Source organism: Beta vulgaris, chromosome 9 (genome assembly GCF_026745355.1).
Source record: "Beta vulgaris subsp. vulgaris cultivar EL10 chromosome 9, EL10.2, whole genome shotgun sequence".
NCBI lineage: Eukaryota > Viridiplantae > Streptophyta > Magnoliopsida > Caryophyllales > Amaranthaceae > Beta > Beta vulgaris.
The window spans coordinates 43,121,842-43,144,125 of NC_079210.1; the positions used below are offsets into that span (position 1 = coordinate 43,121,842).

Sequence of the window (22,284 nt, forward strand, 5' to 3'; positions counted from 1 at the left end):
AAGGGGAGAGGGTAGTGCTTTAGTTTTTTTAGCTAATTAAATTAGTTCTCAAGTATATAATTAGGGTAATAAATAATTAAATTAGTTTTAAGTTATATGATTAGAGTATCAAACCTGCATTTGCAAGTCACCAACAGGTAATGACCTATTTTTGGCAGATATATGTAAAAGGTGGGCTTATTCTCATATTATGAAAAATTTGGGATCATTTATTTTAGAAGACCGCGTAAAGATGGAATTATTCCTATCAATTAATCGAAATAAAAAAGGACACATGTCACCTTTCTTTAGAGAAAAATTTCGCTTAAATCATATATAAAATGTTCTTTTATTTATCCATTGTGCCGAACAATATTTCCTATTCTGTTTTTTCACTAAATGTCCTAACAGATTTTTTTTGCACCATATATCCTTGCAAGTTTCAAAATTTATTATATACCCTCCACTTTTCAAAACTTCCACAAGATGCCCTTAATGACTAATGGACGATGTTGACTTCGTTAGTAATTAACTCCTAATTAAACCCTCGAACCCTAATTAACCCATCTAAAACTTAACATCCTCTAACCCTAAGTCCCTAATCCTAACCCGAACCCCTAATCTATTACCCTAACCCTAACAACCCAACCATTAATCCTCCCCCACCGCCTCACCCCTGCAGTCGTACGCCTTCCCCCACCCCTACAGCCCTACCCCTTCCCCCACCCCTGCAGGCCCACCAGCACCTGCAGCCTCCACTCTCCCGCATCCTCCCAGCCCTGTAGCCTCCCATCCCCCGCAGCCTCCCTCTCTCTCCTTCGCAACCTAGCATCCCTTGAAGAGAGAAATCAGGGTTGCGGGGGTGGAGAAGGGGGGGTGAGAGGATGGGGGTAAGGGGGAGGGTTGGTGGTTGGGTGGTTATGTTTAGAGTGGATTAGATCTAAATAGGTTAATTAGGGTTAGAGAGTTTAATTAGGAGTTTAATGGCTTATGGAGTTAACGTCTGTTAGTCATTAAGGACATGTTGCGGATTTTTCGAAAAGTGGAGAGAAAAAGGTTAACTAACTCAACAATCTGACTAGGGATGGCAGTGGGGCTGGTTAAGTAGGAGACTCTCCCCATTGTCGTCCACCTGGGACAGGGATGGGTTTAGGTTTGGCGGAGATGGGAATGAAAATTGTACCCGCAATGAGTGGTGGAGCGTTTGTGAATTTTATACTATACCCGTCTCGTCCTTTCCCGCCCCGGCCACTTCTCCGTCATCTCATACCTTTCTCTCGACTAAAAAACATATTATATATTAGAATATTTATTATTAAAATTCAATTTATAATTTATATACTTGTATTATTAATAATTTTATTTTACAACTGTAGTATTAGTAGATTGTTTGAGATTATTGGGAGGATATTTTTAGGTATGAAGTGGGTACGAAGCAGGCGCGGGTATTCATGCGGGTGATGGGGCGGTAATGTGGGTAAATACTTACCCACTAGAGCGTAGATGGGTTTGGAATTTCCCCCATAATAAATGGAGTAAAGATGGGGATCGAAATTTTATTCAGGTACGAATGTGAAGGGATTGTCGTGCGGAGCCGCCACATCAAATTATCATCCCAATAATTACTCGGCAATTAAACCTTTTTACATAATTGTTGGATGGTATGTCAGTCTCATAGATGTAAGCAACCCCGTTGTCCGTTGGGTCCGGTTAGACATCAATAATGAACAAAAGCACAAAAATTATCCAATGGGTCCAAAGAGAAATCTGCATTGATGATGAAATATGAGTCCAAATGAAAAGAAGCTATATACAAAAAAGAAAAAAAATAATGATAATACAAAATATAATAATTTCTCCATTTTAAAATAAACTTATCTTAAATAACTCATCTAAAAAATATTCCACTTAGGGTATGTTTGACAAAACTAGCGGTTTTAATAGTTGTTAGTTGTTGTAGTAGTTGTAGTTATTGGGGTAGCTGCTTCCCCTCAAAAAAAAAAAAAAAAAAAATTGGGGTAGCTGCTAGCTGTCTACTAGTAGTTGTTAGCGATTAAAGTAGTTGTTTAATTAGAAGTGTTTGATAAAAGTAGCTGTTGAAATTGCAAAAACAATAAATGACATTTATTCAAATATAAAATGAAATACAATAATTTTATATGTACGTTCAATAGTTAATCTGATATTTATTTTTTCAAAGAACTTACGCAAAAAAGACTCCTAAAAGAAACGTAAAAATTTTAAGATAATATTCAACACTCAAAAAAATTATATTAGTTTACTAGCAAGAAACTAGAGGTTGGTATTGAAGAAGATTATAAAATAATTTATTAGCAAATTTTACGATTTATTTTTTTCAATAAACTTACATATAAAAATAAGTACGCAACTATTAAGTAATGATAATCATACTATATTAAAGAACCAAAATTATCTCATATGTAATAAATTTCATTATATTCAAATTATCATCCAATTGGCAAAATGATCAAATTGTTTTGGCTAGAAGACAAATCTTAGTTGAATGGAAAAACAGCGGCTAATGGTGAAAATTCTATTGTGCTCCCAGGAGCACGGTACACACCATGCACCCGGTAAATTTGTTTCATTTCCGATAAGTAAATGTTCTATTTCAGCAAATATTCGTTTTAAAGCATATTTTTCAGCAAAAAAATATGTTCTATTTTCCGTAAAAATTATTCTATCAGTAAGAAAATGTTCTATTTCAACAAATGTTGGTTTTAACCTAATCTTTTAGCATAAAATTATGTTCTATTTTATGTAAAAATTATTCTATTTTCGATAAGCAAATGTTCTATTATTTTCGAAAAGCAAATGTTCTATTATGAAAAATATTATTTTAAAGCTTATTTTCCAGCAAAAAATATGTTCTATTATGAAAAATATTATTTTAAAGCTTATTTTCCAGCAAAAAATATGTTCTATTTTCCCTGAAAATATGTTCTATATTTGATAAGCAAATATTCTATTTAAGTAATTGAATTCTAGTAAAGTTTCACTTCATCAATAAAATGTTCATTTTCATAATAGATTCTAATAATGTTCCACTTCAACAAATTAATGTTCAATTTCGTAAATGAATTCTTAAATGTTCCATTTCAACAGTAAAATGTTCGTTTTTGTAAGTGAATTTTTGTAATGTTCTACTTCAACAATAAAATGTTCGTTTTCGTATTCGTAAATGTTCTATTTTATATTGTGGGAGCACAATGCACGCATTAGGCTAATGGTAGTCACATCTCACAAGTTTTTTTTTTTTTTTTTGAGGGGTACATCTCACAAGTTATAATACTGCTTAGAAAGGTTTATCCTTTTTTAATGAATTTAAGCTTTTATTTTTCATCAAGGCCACATGTCAATTGAGCATTTATTTTAGATGAAACCGAAAAAACATTTCCCACTAGTCTTGTGAATGAAACGTTAGTATTTCTAACGTTTGCTAATCTCTACTCCAACCTCTAATCTCTACTGGCTAGTGCAATCACTATTTTGCCAAACATTAATTTTCTCTTCAAATAGAATTTTGATTTGGTCCAATCTCTACCCACTACCTGAAATACTAGTGTCAAATAGGAGTATAGGACCTTTATTTGTTTTGCTCTAATTTCTTTTGCAACCAAAATTTTCAGATATACAAACACACGTTTTGGATATAGACGAAACATATATTTTGGATATGCATGGAAACTTTTGGATTGCAAAACGCAAACATAATTTTTGGATGTGCAGATATAGGCTTCGGATGTACAAATATACGTTTTAGATAGGCAAACATAATTTTTGGATATGTGATCATACACTTCAGATGTGCAACATTATCTTTAGATGTATAAACATAGTATTTAGATTTGCAAATATAGATTAATCTGCAAAAATTGCAGATTTAGATGTATACTTGTTAGGCCAGGTGAAATCACATAAAATTAGAATGGTTCATGAAATAGCCGTATCCGGTTTAATACAACGGGGTTATCCCAGAAATATGGGTCCAATTTCAAATTCGAGACGTCATAGACTTAGGTCTCGGTATTTTAAACTAAGAGAAATTGAACTAAACTAAACTGAAATAAAATAAATTGAATTGATAGAACTGAAAGAGAGAAACTAAGGCTCCGTTTGGTTGGATGTGAAACATCTTCAATGTAAAATGTTTTTTCATGTAAAACAATTTACAATGGAAAATTCAAATGCAAAGCTTTTGGTTCAATGTAAAAAAAGTTATGGAAAAAAGAAAAATGAAAGGGGAGGGGAGAGGATGGATAAGAGGATAGTAAAAGGTTGCTAAGGAAGAGGGAGGAAAATGTGTTTTCCCTTCATTTTGAAAGGAAAATGATTTTCACCTGAAGCTCCCTTGATGAAAATCTTGTTTTACTCCCCTTATTAAACCAAACAATGGAAAATGAAAGGAAAAGGAAAGCTCATTTTCATGGAAAATATTTTACACCCTACCAAACGGAGCCTATAATGCACTGAACAGAAATAAACTGAATTGTAGAGAGAAACTGAACTCGATAGAACTAAAATTAATTGAACTGAAGTGAACTGAATTGAACTAAAACTAAATGAACTAAACTGAACTTAACTGAACTAAACTAAAGTAAACTAAACTGAACATGACTGAATTGAATTGAACTGAACTGAAAAATAAGTTCAAAAATAGGACCTTACACTAACAAGTCAACTAACAGTTGTTCCAGTCAAAAAGCGCAGCCACCTTCATGAGAAAATAGACCATAATAGCCTTTATAATGTAAGCACTGACGTTATCGTCAACCCATTATTGTATTGCTAATCTTCAATAGATATATAATCTACTTCACTCCTAAAAAGATTTTGTGCAAATTGCAAGATCAAGTTGAAAGGAAGATGGAAGTAAATACAGACATTGTCATCGTTGGAGCTGGAATATCTGGTCTTGCTACAGCTTTAGCACTTCACCGGTAATATATAATATATATGTTGAACCCCCCATGTTTGTTGTCATAAATCATACTATATAGTAATGAATCTAATGTAACTTGTTCACGATCTTCATGCACATTTATATTATTAGTTATAATAGAAGTGAAAAACAAATAAATTGTTCATATTTAAGACGTTTTATATATATATATATATATGATTACAATTATTTACGTTCTCAATGTGCTTATGATGTAGCATTAGGCGGGCTCATAGCTAGTGTGTATCATCTTACGAGAATAGAGTGCAAAAATCACACATGATAAGGTGTTGAATTTTTTGTTGCTAAATTTGCAGATTGGGAATAAAAAGTTTGGTATTGGAGTCATCAGATAAGCTGAGAGCAGCTGGAATCGCATTCACAACTTGGACTAATGCTTGGAGGGCTTTGGATGCGCTTAAGATTGGCGACACACTCAGGCAACAGCATGGCGAGCTATCTGGGTGGGTGCATTACTCTTGCTCACTTCTATTATTCCACCTGATTAAATTGCTTAGTTTCTTCTTCAACTGCTTAAATTGGACTTCACCCATAAAACATCAAAGATGGAGTTTATATAGAAGGGTGGCAAAACTTGTAAATTGTTATTTAAGTTACTAGGCTAATTTGTTTGGTTTATATAATTGTGTGTTCAACAAATTAAAATTTATGAGTTTGATGAGTAGTTGAGCTTAGGTTTGAGATTACTACCTGTTCAACAAACAAGTCTAGTATGGGTTAGGCCAGGGAGAGTCAATCTATGGACCCGATACAACTCGACCCATTTGTCAGCTCTAGACTCATACATAGGGGTATCTGACAGATTTTTCTAATAAAATGGGTGCACTGTAGGATATCATCTTTATCTACAGTTACAGGGGATCTGAATTCAGATATTACTTTTACAGACAAAGGAAACAAGTGAGTTACAATATCTGGTTGTGTTCAAAATTTATTCTTATTGTACTTTTCACTTGTTGTTTAGTTTACTAAAAGATCAAAATGCAGAGGAAATGATCATGAAGTTCGCTGTGTGAGAAGGAAAAACCTACTAGAAGCACTTGCAAAGGAATTACCAAAAGACACAATTAGGTATTCCTCCAAGGTGGTCTCTATTGAGGAAGTTGGGTTCTCAAAAATAGTACACATCGCCGATGGTTCCATCTTTAAGACTAAGGTATGAAGACAAGCATGAAATTGTGATTATTTTTCTTCAATTTTATGTCTATATGTGTTCGAACTATATTTTGTATGATCACTTGTAATTCTATTATAGGGTGGTTGATTCGATGATTCGATCCAATATGAAACTTGATTGGCTTTATGCAAGAATTAACGTCAAGACGGATTCTATGGTGCTGATATTAGTAAGAATTTAGAACTGGTTAGTATAGAAAAGGTTAGCAGGGACCTGGTGCAAGAAGCACCTGATTTAGCTACTAAAGCTAGGAAGAAAGGATATTGTAGTTTGTTTTGATGTTTGCACTTGTTGTCCAAAAAAAAAAAAAAACCAAACATCTTTTGTAAACAACTAATTGAATAAAGTAATTCAAATAAATGTCCAATAGACCGATACAAACAAATAGTTAGCTATACCAGCTAGTCAAACAAGTCAAGTAGCTAACATTCGATTGTCCAAAAAGTCGCGATCACTAAAATGCAAACTAATGCCAGAAGTATGACATTATATGTCTTATGTCTTTCCTCAATTACATGCTTTTAATATGGTCTTCCACAAACAGATATTAGTTGGATGTGATGGGGTAAACTCAGTTGTGGCAAAATGGCTAGGATTCAAACAACCAGCATTGACAGGAAGATCAGCCATAAGGGGCTGTGCATATTACAAAGAAGGTCATGGTTTCGAACCCAAATTTCAGCTCTTTGTTGGAAATAGTGCTAGATATGGTATCGTTCCCTGTGATGACACTGCTGTTTATTGGTTTTTCACTTGGTCTCCATCTGCTCAAGGTATATTCCCATTGCTTTGTGCACAACTCCTGCACAACTAATCAATTACGTATTCTTTGATTATATATGCATGCGCATTTACAATATCGTCATATCAATTTCAATGCCGACTAAACAGAATAAGAAGAAAAAGTATATGTTTAACTGTGAGTTAATCAACTTTATGCTGATAAACAGAGAGCAGAACACTCCAAGAAGCTGATCAACTGAAACTGAAGCAATTTGTGCTTACTAAACTGGGTAATGTACCAGATCAAATAATGAGTGTAATAGAAGACACAAGAGTGGAGGAAATAGTGCGTTCTCCACTAGGATATAGACCTCCATTGCAGATACTATTTGGCAACATAAGCAAAGACAATGTATGTGTAGCAGGTGATGCATTTCACGCGATGACACCAGACCTTGGCCAAGGAGGGTGCTCATCTCTAGAAGACGGCATCATTCTAGCGAAGTGCCTCGCTGATGCCTTACGAGAGAACTCGAGCAGTCCAGGAGAGAATGATGGATCCAAGGATGAGTATAAGAGGATTGAGAGTGGATTGAAGAATTATGCAAAGAAGAGGAGGTGGAGAGCAATTGATCTCATTTATACAGGTTATGTATTGGGCTGGATACAGGAGTTTGATGGGTTTGGAATAAGGTTTCTGAGAGAGAATTTTCTTTCTGCTTATCTTTCTGGATTCTTCATTAAGAAGGCTGATGTTGATCCTAGAGATTTTGTTCTTGAATGTTGAAGTTCTTGAACAGAATGTTTGCTGTCTTGTTTTGCCTGTAATATAATGTTTTATGTTGAATATTAAATTGATGATTGACTATGTTGTATGATAGCTTATCTTTTGTCAATCTTACAAGTTACAACATCATTTTCGTGTGACATATTAGTTCTTAGATGGTACCCAAAACCTAAATTCAAATCTCATCTACATCATCGTCTTTCGAGGGCTACTTATAAGTTATAACCCAAAAAAATAACAATATTTCAGCATGAGAGTAGGTTTTAGCTTACCTGTGACTGGTTATATAGTTCATGGATGAGATTTATACATTAGGATGTAACTTCTTTTATTAGAGTACTTATATTGTAGACATAATTCGCTGAAACCAGAGTTACCCAAAAAGTTCAATTGTATATGAGCAGCATTACAGCATTTGTCATCACAATATAATGATATAAACGAGACCCGCATAAAGCTTAAAATGTGAAGCCGCAAACAACGAGCATAACAAGTCTCAATTCATCAACAGCAGAGAAGCGCCAACCAAAAACCAAATCCAATAATAAAATGGCTTCTTGAAAATAATCGATACAGAATGTTACAATACACCTCTCTGGTACTAAATGGTAAAAAGATCTGGTCACAACCTACAAGCTCAGGGAATTTTTCCGTTGCCTTCTTTATGAAGTACAAATGACAAATTCAGGCCATTAGCAGAAGAGTTCGTCATCTCAGTGCATTTTGTACCACATACAAAACAAACCAATGTCATATTTTGGCTGCCGCCAAATTCTTCAGCAAAGGAAATAGGTCTGCTGACTCCAGCAGAAAGGCTTCACGAGTTTTCAGAAAGGGCGACACAGATCAACCAGATGAACCCAATCCAAAGGACTTGACAATCTTACTGACACTTTCAGCAAACGTCCGAGAGGTTATCTTTTTACCTGGTACATGAAAAGGATTTGAAACTGCATCCACATAAGCTGCATGAAATTTCCGGAAGAACTGTTCTCAACCAAAATGCATAGGATCAGCTTTTAGAACTCAGTAGCATTCAATAATATTCCCAAAAACAAAAATTTACACACACAAATAGTTGGAGTATTGATGTGCAAGTGTGCAACTTTCTGTTGAAATCCATAAGGACACTGTGCATAAGGAACAACGAAATACACTCTATACCTCCTGCAAATAAGTCTCCTTTTAGAAAGATGCACAATAGATTATCATAGTAATTGATCATGCAAGAAGATGATGACAAAAGAATAGAAGCCACACATCAGCCAAAGATGCAAGCAAAGAGAGCAATATGTGGATTGAAGAGTAGATTCTATTTGAAAAGTAAGCTGAAGTGGACAGTTCTTCAGAAAGTAAGAAAGTGCAATAGATTGTCAATACAACAGGGAAGGAGAGTAGGGTTGAGCAAGTATCATTTCAGTGTTTTCTTGGGAGATACACCAGATCACTAGTTATTCTGGAGGAGTGTAATAAACTTTTTCATCAAAGTTATCGAGTACCTCTCTTCTTCTCTATTCTTCCTACTTCTGCTGCTATTTGTCTTCTTCTGTTCGCCCTGCCTCATTTTCCTATGCACATAATTCCGCCTTTTTCCTCATATTCTAAAAGAATGTCTATTTCCACTTCATATCAGAAAATATTCAAACTATAATAAAGCGCGAATAAATTATAGTGAAGTCAATGGTGGGAATAGACACTTCCTATTTGCAATTATAATTGGTTTACTTAGAACCAGGTTTGCAGTAGAGATAGTGACCACTGACCAAAAACCCATGCCATAGCCTATACTAACAAATTTCAAGGGCTGTATGAAAGAACTACGGGTTGAGAGAAAGTTTACGGAGCCAAAAATCGACAAGAATTGGAAGAGCTGAGAGTATGAAAGAATAGTCAGAATAAATGACATACTGAAGATTACCAGAAAAACAAATTGCTAAAAACACAAGCCTCAGCAGTTAAAGTGGATAATGATTGATTCATTGATGCATTACACTTAAACTAAAAAGGAGATATCGAACTTTGAACTTCCCTGAGTTACAATCATACAAGAATAGGCATCCAGAAACCTTACTATATTCTAGAAAAATTGTTCTTAAAGAAAGAGGAGGCTTAGAAAGTTAAAGATAAGGGATCCAAAGACATGCAGGGGCCAAAGCAGATATAAAATAAATCTACTTTCCTAAGTTTTGATCATACATAAATACAATAAAGATTAAATTCAAATTTTCAAAATTCTAATCCCATACAACCTTACAGGTCTGCAATATCAAACCATGAACCTGATGAAACAAACAAGGTTCATCATACAAGAATAGGGATCCAGAAACCTTACTATATTCTAGAAAAATTGTTCTTAAAGAAAGAGGAGGCTTAGAAAGTTAAAGATAAGGAATCCAAAGACATGCAGGGGCCAAAGCAGATCTAAAATAAATCTACTTTCCTAAGTTTTGATCATACAGTAGATTCAATACAATAAGATTAAATTCAAATTTTCAAAATTCTAATCCCATACAACCTTACAGGTCTGCAATATCAAACCATGAACCTGATGAAACAAACAAGGTTCACCCCACTTGTAAGAAAATACTAAAAACAGAATCAATTTTTCATTTTGGACAGGGAAGCGCAAGGGAAATGCCAGATATACACAAAAATGAGCACTGTGACAAAAGCAAAAAGGCCTCAAATAAGAGTCCAGCTGGAATTGCTTCAACCCTTGCCACTGCTAGCTCAGTTTATAATAGCAAGCGATAAGTTGAGGCAGCACACTAAAGCAATTATATAACATATTTCATGATTAACCTCATATATTTCCCCTGTGTTATTAAGCACCATCCACAATCTTTCACATGCTTAAGGGAACCTACAAAGTCAACAATATCACAAGTTCACAGCACCATTGTTCTGACCATGATAGTTGTTCTTGTACGGTTACAAGAACATATTTGCGAAAAACCCAGGTAAAGGTACCACAGATGGACAAAAGGCATGATATGTAGCAAGCACATGAATTTTTTGCAAAGCCATATCTTAGCTATACTCACATTTCTCACGTCAGCATCTCTAACATCTAAATCGGTGGTTACCAAGATGAATTTCACCTTAGTGTTGGTCAAATAGCCATACCTACAAGCAACAAAAAGCTAATATCATCAGTACCATTATTTCTTAGGCACCCAACAAAATGACAAGTCCACCTCAACATAATCTAAGAGGAAGGATACCTACACTTTGTAGTTCTCTGTTGGGTAAAGTAGACCAAGATATGTTTCATTGAGCATCGGCCCGGATTTCTTGGGATTGTTCACTGATATACAAGACATATAGCATGAGTCACAGTTGATCCATCAAGCACGCATTACACATTACAGGTAGTCGTTATTATATCATCTCCCTACGTCACGCAACTATGAGAATGTTTTCCACAGTAAAGATGTAGAGCACTAATCACATGAAATGCATGCTATATTTCTATTATTCATACGCATAGACATCAGTCTGATAGGAGAGTGCCCAATAGCAATCTATCCGTATTTTATCATCACAAACAATCTAAGTTTGAATCAGCTTTAAAAAGGATTAAAAATTGACAAGTTTAAACGACCTCAACAACAGCCCAAAAAGAAATGTTTTGAAGTTGACTATTGAAGTTAACAGGTGTCAAATGTATCAATGACGGTGCCTTTCATCATATGATTCTAGGATAGCTTAAGATCTAGACATGTTTTTAAATAGATCATCAGAAGCTTAACAAAGTAAACCCATGCTACATGAGAAATAACCATTTTGGCAAATATCAAAATAAAATATTACACACTACATCTAAAATAAAAATCAAGAGCTTTACCGAATATGCTTTGAGTTGCACCATAGAAACAAATACGAAGCTTTAGATAGATAAAGCAAGTACGTAGAAGAGAAATCCCATTTCATTCTAACTTGTGTGTGGCAGCATCCGACTGCTCATTTGTAACACAAGTACAAAACCATAATATCCTTCCCCATGAAACTAATAGCAGAAAAGATAACTTAAGGACGGCTAAACAATATGATCAATGGACATACATCACTCATTGAGCTTAGCTAATGGACCACTTCCTTCAACAACATGATTACATTTGAGATCTCAGCTTCTCTCTTTCAAATTCCACCATTGCTCGACAAACCCTAAATGAAGAGGTAGAGCTACAACATCTCTCTCTTTACACACTTCAGTGAGATTGCAGTCGCGTGCTTAATTCTATACTAATCATAATTGAATGGGAACTAACCTATCATAATAGTTGCTAAAACAGGGTAGATTTAACAAATTCTGCTTTAATTTTGATCATATCTCATACCTGTAGTTCCTTCAATTGTAATTCCCCTCTACCAAATCTATGATTAGGGTTTTGCCTAACAAATCGAAAAATTCACCATCAAATAATAATCTCAACTCAGAATTTTCCCACATATGAAAACCTAAACCTCGAAAAACTGCTACTTCAATTCTAGTACAATCTACGCATAACACCAAACAAATGGATGAAGATCGCATATAAAATTATAGAGAGAAAAAAGGACCTCGTTCGTCAATAACGTCCAATGAGCAATGAACAATGTGATGAAGCTTGAGTGCATCATCAGCCTCCGTGAAGCTTTGAATGTACAACGGATTATTCTGCAATTACAATTTTGATTCAAATCTATCATATCCTATAATCTTAAAATAAAAAAGAAGCACAGTGATTGATTGATTGAAGAAAATAGGGTGATTAATTAGATGAAAAGTGTGATGATGAGCGAGAAAGAAAGACCTGGTGACCGACGACTGCAACACAGACGATCATCTCCTTACAACTTCTGAAAAATGGTGATCCAATATAACTCTGCCCTCACTGTCACCTTGAACGAGGAAAGCTTAAGGCAAAGCCCCGAGATCAGCCGTTTCAGAGAGTATGTATTTTTTTTTTGAGGAAAACAGGTGGTGAGTAATATTAATCACTGGACAAATGTCCATAAGAACATACGGACACGTCAGCTGGACAATGTAACACCAAAGGGAATGAGTCGAGTTAGATGGTGGGTAACAATATTCCCATCCTTAATCACATGCGACCATCTAACAGAGACAAAGTCCTTACATAAGAAAATCGCATTTTCTAAAATAGATAGCACCTTTAGACAACCTATTCAAAATAGTCAAACAATCAGTTTCAAAAATAACATCATGTAATCCATAGTTTCGAGCCAATTTGATAGCAAGACATAGAGCCTTTCCTTCTACAACTTCAATACGCCACCAGGCTCGAACACGACGTGTAGCAGAAAAAATCACCGACCTCTCTTAACTGCGAGCTACCACGCCTATGCCAATCCAGCCATCCTCGCCAACCGACGCATCGGAGTTGATCTTCACCATTTCAGTAGGAGGAGGCATCCATTTACACACAAGAGCAAAAGATTTTTTAACCTTACCACTATAAATCTTCTTGAAGTATAAACCATAATCTTTCGCTGAACTCAAAGCTTATGAAACTACAAGATCTTCGGCCTGCACCAACTTTCGAACACCACTTTATTTCTTTGTTGCCACACATAGTAAGCACTGTAACAAAACTCCCCCAGCTTTTGCTCATCCACGCCATCCCACGCAACCCAAAATTCCAGCCAACTCATCTCCTCTTCCCTCGGCAAAAAGTTGTTCAAACCCGCCAGCTCCCACGTTTCTCTTACCTTCAAGCAGGTTAAAAGAGCGTGATGGACACATCTCGTCAGCAAGGATGTGCCAGTATTTAAGCATAGCTCTAACGGATAACGAAGCCGAACAAATGCGCCATAAGAAATGTCAAACCTTTGGCAATACTTACAAACTCCAAAGCTTCACCCATGCTTGATGAAACAAATCCAAATTGCTGGATTTGTCCACCATGTGTGCGGTTTTGACGGAGTAGGAACCATCTTTGGTGAATGCCCATGCTACTCGGTCATCGAGTAAACTCTCACTCAAAGGAATGGCAATTATAGCTTGCGCATTTTGTTCGTTAAAACTCTTGTTCACAATATTTGCATCCCAATCCATAGCACCAAAGTCAATGAGATCATAAACAAAGTTAAGACATCTACTTTTGAACTTGGGATGAACCGGCTATCACCATCCAACACCCAAGGATTGTCTCATATGTTGATGGTAACACCCTTACCCACGCGCCAAAGCACCCCCTCCTTCACAAGTGCCTTCAATCCCCAAATACTTCACCACGAGTAGCTTCCCACAAATCCCAAAGAGGACTCAAGAAAGTTGCACTTTGGGTAATAGCTTTCAACATACGGCTAAGAAGAGAGGTCTCACATTGTATCAATCTCCAAGCTTGTCGCCCAAGAAAAGCTTCATTAAAAACCGAGAGATCACGAAACTCATATCTCCAAGACATTTTGGGTTGCACATGGTAGCCCAACTTTTATAATGCATTGATCTTTGATCCCCCTTTCTCCCCCCCCCCACCAAAATCGAGTCATGGTAGAGTAGATTGAATTTACAATAGCAATTGGAAATTTATAAACATCCATCACATAGGTTGGTATAGCCTAAATGAAAAACTTCAAAAGAATTTCTTTGCCAGCACAGGCGAGAAGCTTCACCTTCCAACCTGTAGCTTCTTCCAAACTCTATCAATAATGCTTGAGAAAAGATGTTGTTTAGAACGACCTGCTAGTGTCGATATTATTCCCAAGTACTTAGAATGTTTGTCAACCTGTCTCATAGCCAAGAAATCAATTAACTCATTTTTCTGCATAGAATTGACACCTTTGATGAACGAAACTTCCGACTTATCAATATTAATCTTCTGACCAGATGTTGCTTCATATTTGTTGAGAATATCAACTATAACAGAGCATGCCTATCGACAAGCTCGCGCACAGAGCAAACTATCATCAGCAAAAAGGAGATGAGAAATGTTCAGGCCACTTCGACTAACCTTCATGCCATTAATCAATTTGTCTGCAGTAGCTTTTCTAACCAGGGCTGAGAAAGCATATGCAAGAATGATGAACAAGTATGGAGATATATGATCACCCTGCATGAGACCTCTAGAGGGAATCACAGAGCCACATACATCACCATTAACCACAAAGGAGTATCGAACTGAAAACAAACAATCCATAATATAACGAATACAAGGGTCCACAAACCCCATTTTTTGCATCAATCTACGAAGAAAACTCCACTCAACTCCATCATATGCTTTAATCATGTCAAGCTTCATAGCAACAAAACGTCTACTACCTTTACATCTATATTTCATCGAATGAAATAACTCCAAGGCAATAAGGGCATCGTTAGTATTAAGTCTTCCAAAGGCACTCTGATTATTAGACACAACTCCAGGTAAAATCATCTTTAACATGCTAGCACTACTACAAAAAAGGGCAAGGAGACTATATATAGGAGACCGGTTAATGTTACTAACCCATTTCTTAAATGTAGGAAACCATTCATTATCAAAAACCGGTCTCTTAAGTTTAATTATTTGACTTATTGAAAAGTTTTTTTTGAGATAGGAGACTGTTTATCAATAAAACCGGTTTCCTTGATATATTTTAATTTTAAAAAGAAATTCACGAATAATGGTAAAAAAAAAAAACCAGTAATTTTGTGCAATTTATGAGAACGAATAATACCTCCTCATTCTTTAAAAATTTTAAAACCTCACAGTCATCGTTTTCCCTCTTCACCCTCCTACTCAACCTCCATCTCCTATCCTCGCATTCTCTCTCTCCTCTTTCGTCCTCAACCCCTATCTGGTACTTCTCTTTTTTCATCTCTCCTACTCTGATTTCTCTACTCTATTTACGGAAAGCATAAGGTATGTTCTTGATTTGATTTTAGGGTTTTGAGTTTCGATTGTTTTTTAATCTCGCATGTTTGCTTGATTCTGCTCGTTGATGTTCCTTCGATATTTGTGTTATTTAAGCTTTAAATCTTAAGTTATTTGACGAAAGCTTGTTTATTTTACTGTTGAACCCTAATTTCGTCGTCTAAAGCTAGCACATTTCTTCGGTTCCTTATGCTTAATTTGTCGATTTTTTTTGTTGTTTCGTGTTTTGCGTTACTCACCAATGGATTCGGCTGGCTCTCTGTTCGTTTTCGCATATTAGATTAGGTTTTTCGTCTTTATAAGTTAGTTTTGTTGGCTGTTATTTAGGTATTGAGAAATTAAGGGTTTTTCTTAGAAGTTAGACATGGTATGAATGTTGAGAAATTTTCATAATTAGAAGGTTAATTTAGGAGTATTAAATATGCTAGATAAAGGCTTTGTGACATGACACTTAGCTAACTCGATCTAGGTCGAATTCCTAACAGCGTTGCAGATAGAAATAGTTACTGAACTACTGAATTTGGGTTTCTGATATCACTTGTTAGTTGGTGCTTTGAGGTACTGCGTTATCTGTTTAATCTTATTGGGGATGTGAGTTTAATCTATCTTTTACAATTCATATTATTTGTCTGCACTCTGCAACATCTGTGTGGTTTCCCTGTTTTGATTCTTATATTTCTGTATTAGTTCTGATTTTGCTAGCTTGTGTAGACGCTCGTCTCAGTACTTCTTCTTATCTTATTAAATTACTTATCTTTTAGTTCTGATTTTGATTTGATCAATTGCTTAGTATCATTCTGGTTCTAGGTTTCTAGTTTTGTGGTCTATCTGCTGCAAAAATCTATTTGCTTAGTATATGGATTTTCTCCTGTTATTTTTTAAGTTTCAAAGGAAAAATAGAGATGACTCTTTTAAGATAAAGTCCAAAACAGAGAGAAAATCAAAGAAAATGTGGCATGTCCCAGATAAAAATTCCCATTTGTTGCCCACCAAACACCATGAAGAATCTGGGTTTGATGAGTTTAATGGGGCTTGATTTTCTGTGGCAGTCTTTAATTTGTCAACAATAATTATTGAAGTTGAAATTATGGCCTTACCTACTAGGCAGCTACTCGGAAGATTCTAGGTCTTGGGCTTGTTATGATCATTGTTATGACTCTAGTGACTGAAATGATCCATTGATATGTTGCTTAAGTTTAGCAGGGCATGAAAATCTTTCTCTTATGGTTGTCTTATACTCTTATGGGGGATGCTTTCGGCAACTATGTGTCGAAGCTTGCTGTACTTGCTGTTTTAGTTAACAAGGTTGGTGTTCTTATAGTGTACCTGATTGTCATTGGTGCATATAATTTGGGTTTTCCTATCGTTTTCTTCCTACTCTTATAGCAAGAAGTTAGTTTTCTTTAGTGATTGCTTGTGAATTTATGATTTTGTGGATGTCCTCTGGTGTTATTGGTGGATTAGTACTTTGGGGTTTGATTTTGAATTTTGAACTTGAATGTTGACTCTACAGGGTGAGTGCTTTGTTGTTTGATTCATTAAGTTGTACTTTCGTACAACTAGTAGACAATAATTTTGGTTTCCAACTGAATTTCATGAAGGAGCTCAATGTTTTTGGTTAATAATCTTGTTAATTTATACCACTTCTAAAAAACTGACGAATTGTGGTGGACTAATTGTCTACTTGAGACTTTTTTAGTTTCATTGACATCTTGTTAATAGCATTACTTACTGCTATACTATTTTGATACAGAGTGCAGTGAGTTTGGTTTAATTATGGTTTTGTTGTGGTAACCCTAATTTTTATCATTCATTACAAGATCTCCCTCAAATTACCTAACATGTTAAATTAGGTGATCTCACAACTTGCTAGTTTAGTTTTTCATATATATTGTCAGTATGATCCATCATGAGTGAGTTTGGATTTGTTTTGTGCATGCTAGTGTTTAGTCAAACGTGGTTGGTAAATGATATATGTTGCAGTCCTAACTCCTGTAAACATGAAATGGGTTTTCCATTGTTCAAATATCCCTATGGTAGAAGAGACTTGTAGAAGAGAACTTTTATACAATGGTTATGCTACTGCTTGTATATGCTCCTGGTTATGCTACTGCTTTTATCATGGTACTTATATATGCTACTGCTGGTATGCAGTAACCTTTGTCCATGCTTCTTGTTCTTGATTTAAGATAGCATGCACTCATGACTCATCAATGTTCTGTTCCAAAACAGGATTTACTCTCTCTGAGCTCATATTTACAGTGTGTGATCACTGAATCCAATCCTTCACACAAGGTTCTCACATTTCATGCACGTTGCTCGTACCAATTATGCAGGTTGCCAAGACTTTTCCCTATTCTTCATCTTCTTTCATCTTTCAGTGTGTCTCAATAACAAACTTGTCTCGTACATTTTAATCCTTGACAAAAGTCTTGTTACTGTTTCATTATCCCTGAAAGTTCAGCGCGTCTCTCACAGCAGGTCCTACCTGGTCAGGATGATAATTGATAAAATGTGGCAACTTTACAAAGCGAGGCACCCTCTCCACCCTCTACTAACTGTTAATTAGTTTAGCCCTTAAGATTTATAATTAAATGGATGTATGTATGCTTGGATTTATTTATTGTTGAAGAAAAAGACATTTAGGGGATTTTGGTTGGTTTTTTAATAGAAGCTGAAACCTTCATTTGAATAGTATATATGTATCTAATTCTGGATTATGAGGTTGTTCATGTGAACATTTTAGTGTATGTTTAGGGCCTTAGGGGGACTCTTTGTTAAATTGGTTAAGGAGGCTCTACACATCAGTTTGCGTCTTTACTTTACTTAGTCATGGGAGCAGACTTACATATTTTAGGTGCTGCTGATAGGGTCCTTCCGGGATGGAGCATAACAATATCTAGGGGAGAATTATAGAGCGGATAGTTTTATTGCAATATTTATGTTGAGATTAATATACTCTAATCGATTTGTTATTTATGAGTTTGTATATAAGAAACTTATAAAAAAAAAAATATCCTAGTTCTAATTATAATTATCTGAAACTATTTTTGTAGCGTACTTTCCTGGGATTCCTAGCATTTATTTGCAAGAGGTGATTGACGAGCTAAACCAAACACAAGACGATGGAGATTGAAGACAACGGTCAAGTTTGAATTGTACATTTTATTTAATTATTTTAGAATTTTAGTTTTAGTCGATAGCATTAGACTATAGAAGTTTTATTTTTAAGACATTGGAAGAAATAGATGTTTTGAGCGAAATTGGTTTTGTATATGAATTAAATGTTGCAAAGATTTATTTTGACATGATGAATAAAGCAAAAAGGAATTTCTATTTAATAATATTGTTGTAGCTATTTATAGATTGTTGTAAATAAAAAAACACGTATATACAGGAGCAGTTACAGGATAATGTATGTATATTGTAACAATTTTTTTTAAAAAAAACGTGTAATACACCTAAGAAACCGGTTGTGGTCAATAACTGGTTTCAAAGGGTAAGGTAAGGAGACTGGTTATAAATGTTAACTGGTCTCCTAACCTCTTTACATATTATATGTACACTTATCTAAGAGACTGGTTTTACCTATCAACTGGTCTCTCAAAGAATCAAGGAAACCAGGCATTATAACCGGTCTCCTAACCTAGGACACATGTGAGATGGAGACGTGTTGTAGTCCGGTTTCCTAGGTCGTTTTCAACCGGTTTCCTAGGCCTTTTTAACATGCTAGCTAAGACTTTTGTAACAAGTTTAACAATAACATTACACAGACTGATCGGACAGAACTCAGAGACAAGAGTTGGAGAGTGAACTTTCGGGATTAATGCGATACTAGTATTATTCAAAGCATCTAGGGGTCGAGTACCATGAATAATACCTGAAACAGCAGAGGTAACGTCATCACCAACAATGTGCCAAAATCGATGGTAAAATACAACATGCATCCCATCAGGCCTCGGGGCTTTACTTGGGTGCATTTTGGAAGAGCCTCCCACACTTCTTGCTACATTTTCTACAAAACTCTGCATTCATGCTTGCTATAATTGTCGGTGCAACAACATCAATGACGACATTCATAGCCTCTTCCGAAGGGGAACTCGAAGTGAAGAGTTTCTCATAATAAGTCGCCACCACTTTTTCAATATCCTCCTCCTCATCCCTCCACACGCTACACTCATCAAAAATCCCATGGATGTAATTTCTTCTTTTTTGTTGGCTAGCTTTAGGGTGAAAATCAAGGACGACGAGAGCGACGTAGGCAATCCAAGCCTGCTGCAAGGGGAGGATCAGGGATTTGAGAAGAGGGAGGATGTTGGAGGTCTGGAGGAGAGAAAGGGAAGGATGGTGGAGAGAAAGTGACATGAGGGGAGATAAAATGTGATGGTGAAAATGGTGGTTGACATGAGTGATTTTACCTATTGTAACAGGTAATCAACCTGCTAGGATCGTTTTTGTAAAACTTACCTCAAAATTGGGACTAATGAAAAATAATAAAAAGTTGGAACTGAAAATGTCGGAACGTTCATAACTGAAAGGTTGCACTGATCTCGTCAATTTTTCCTATATAAATTTGCAAAAATAGGGATATTATAGTGAAAATTTCCCTTTAATATAATATTGGATTTTAAGTTTATATAGGGTCGGATATAGAATAACAATACTGACAATAATCTTCATTTTTGGAAACCTGGTCATTTATTAAAATTTAAGATCTTTGATCTTATTAGTCAATGAATTCTTATAATAGTATATAAATCGTCGAGCTTCCAAGGTGTCCTTAATTTATCATAATTGTTAAATTTTGACCTTCACACTTGCGAATGTAACTCTTATATTAATTCAGATAGAGCCATACTTGCTACTTACTTAGGGGTCGTTTGTTATCATTTTTTCTTTTCAGTTTTCGGTTTGTAGTTTTAACTTTTTAGTTATCAGTTTTCAAAATCATCACGTTTCCAATAAATTTGACTAATTTTTTATTCATTATAGGACATATATCATATGACTTTGAAAATAAAAAAACAGAAAATCACAGTAATACCGAACGGGCCCTTAGAAAATCACTTTAATTTTGAAAAATAAACATGAGAAGACTTAAATACAAAATAATCTATTTTACTTGAAAGACATTTCAAATTACAATTTTATTTCCTGCAAAAAATTTCTAAGAAATAGATGTATTATGTTACTCAGAGGGTAGGTTAAGCTAGTTGGATGTCCCCTTTTTTTTTCCCCAATTTGACAATTCTTAGGAAATACACACGGTTGTAGGGAGTGCATCATGTGCTTAAGTGAAAACACAAGTGAAGTTGTCATAACCTAACACACAATGACACAAATAAACATTAAGTGTAATAGAATGAACATTATTATTTATGCTAAAATTTGCCTTTTACGACATAATTAAAATTAGGGATGATTTAACCAGATATTGGATTTTATGATGCAAGAAATGAATGCAAAGGGGAATTCAAGGGATTAACACACAAAAATGGTGACGCGAAAAACCCCAATGAAGGTGGGTAAAAGTCGTGGGTGGAGATGGTTCCACCAATCTCCTATCAGTGATCGTCGTTCCGGATGAACAACAATCGTCACAGCTTAAGTTTTGTGAACTAAGTACAAATGTGGATTGTAAACCATAATAATGAATAGCTCTCTTTTGTATGATTTTTTGTATCAATAATGTCGTATCTTTCTCTCTGGCTTTTTTGTGCTTAAATACTCAATCACTAAGCTAGGATTTTACAACGGTAATCTCCCTAATTGTAGGAGATTCTCCTTGCTATGCTCAACCAACAATATTCGCCTCTTAGCATTGTGCAACCGATTTTCCCCTCCAGCCTTGTTAATCAAATCGTGATCAAATCATAATCCTCCTTTTTCAGACTAGTAGTTACTAGCCTGGTTGACTTAGTCTCCGCATCTTATTTTCACAGCTAGCCTCACGTCTTAACGTCAAAGTCGTTACGTCGTTATGTCAGCGTCAACCTATAAAAATCAGCCATAACAATTATGTTCAAACAAAAATAGCATCTTTAGTTTTTAATAATTAGCCAATTATAATGTTCTTTTGAGTTATTCCAAATGTTGATTCCATACAAAGTTATGTTCAATTAGTAAACATTTTGAATTTTATAAATACACGTTTTGATTTTTTTATAACTTGCAAACATTTATTCATAACTCGCAAATGTTCAATTAACAACTGCACATGTTCGACCAAACAATAGATAAATGTGCTTAATGTTTGAATTTTGACAATAAATATATTAAATGTTCATTGATAACTCAAAAATGTTATGTTAATAGCATCTCATGTTCATCCAACAATATAGTAGATGTACATTAATGTTTAAATTTTATAATTAAACATTTTAAATGTTCATTGATTCACAAATGTCTAGTTAATAAAATCACAAGTTCATCTAACAACAAAGTAGACGTACATTAATGTTTGAATTTCATATTATAAGATCTAGAAATGAATATTTTGATAGATGCAAAACTCAAAGTATTCATTCGTAGCTCGGAAGTGTTAAATCAAGATCATTGTACGTTCTTTTGGTATATCTTTACGCGCTTGTTTTATTACATTTTACCTGCGTTATGGTTTGTTGCACATGATAATTATCCTACTATCGTGATTGAAATCTAATTTGCGCTAACCTGCTAGAGCTTATTGGTCCTCCATTTTTTTCAAAGCGTGGATTATGCAATAGGATGCACAATGCTCATTGTGAACCCAAAAAGAACATACCATTTATATAAA

At 35.1% G+C, this 22,284-nt stretch overlaps 2 protein-coding genes and 1 long non-coding RNA gene across 4 annotated transcripts; 2 read left to right on the plus strand and 1 right to left on the minus strand.

Moving 5' to 3' along the window:
* Window positions 1-4,780: 4,780 nt before the first annotated feature.
* Window positions 4,781-7,743, plus strand: LOC104903903 (monooxygenase 2). Its single transcript, XM_010692039.4, has 6 exons — window positions 4,781-4,940; window positions 5,260-5,406; window positions 5,795-5,863; window positions 5,951-6,119; window positions 6,685-6,913; window positions 7,091-7,743. Exons 1-6 carry the CDS (start codon window positions 4,867-4,869, stop codon window positions 7,648-7,650), a joined length of 1,248 nt encoding a protein of 415 aa, XP_010690341.2. The 5' UTR covers window positions 4,781-4,866; the 3' UTR covers window positions 7,651-7,743.
* Window positions 7,744-8,167: 424 nt separating this feature from the next.
* LOC104903904 (uncharacterized) lies at window positions 8,168-12,608 on the minus strand. The gene is made up of 5 exons (XM_010692040.3): window positions 12,447-12,608; window positions 12,214-12,310; window positions 10,879-10,957; window positions 10,695-10,776; window positions 8,168-8,637 (listed from the first exon to the last, which is right to left on the minus strand). Exons 1-5 carry the CDS (start codon window positions 12,477-12,479, stop codon window positions 8,497-8,499), a joined length of 432 nt encoding a protein of 143 aa, XP_010690342.1. The 5' UTR covers window positions 12,480-12,608; the 3' UTR covers window positions 8,168-8,496.
* A 2,439-nt stretch (window positions 12,609-15,047) lies between these two features.
* LOC125493376 (uncharacterized) lies at window positions 15,048-18,873 on the plus strand. 2 transcript variants are annotated; one of them, XR_007269927.2, is made up of 3 exons: window positions 15,048-16,814; window positions 17,742-17,845; window positions 18,566-18,873. It is a non-coding gene; the product is annotated as an uncharacterized LOC125493376 (long non-coding RNA). The 2 variants fall into 2 exon arrangements; XR_007269926.2 differs by having other exon boundaries at window positions 15,048-17,845.
* The last annotated feature ends 3,411 nt before the right edge of the window (window positions 18,874-22,284 follow it).

Coding starts and splice junctions, on each gene's coding strand:
- LOC104903903 (XM_010692039.4), top strand. CDS start 4,867: ATGGAAGTAAATACAGACATTGTCATCGTTGGAGCTGGAATATCTGGT. Junction 4,941..5,259: donor ACAGCTTTAGCACTTCACCG/GTAATATATAAT, acceptor CTAAATTTGCAG/ATTGGGAATAAAAAGTTTGG. Junction 6,120..6,684: donor GTTCCATCTTTAAGACTAAG/GTATGAAGACAA, acceptor TTCCACAAACAG/ATATTAGTTGGATGTGATGG.
- LOC104903904 (XM_010692040.3), bottom strand. CDS start 12,479: ATGATCGTCTGTGTTGCAGTCGTCGGTCACCAG. Junction 12,311..12,446: donor TTGCAGTCGTCGGTCACCAG/GTCTTTCTTTCT, acceptor TTGTAATTGCAG/AATAATCCGTTGTACATTCA. Junction 10,777..10,878: donor CCAACAGAGAACTACAAAGT/GTAGGTATCCTT, acceptor TGTTGCTTGTAG/GTATGGCTATTTGACCAACA.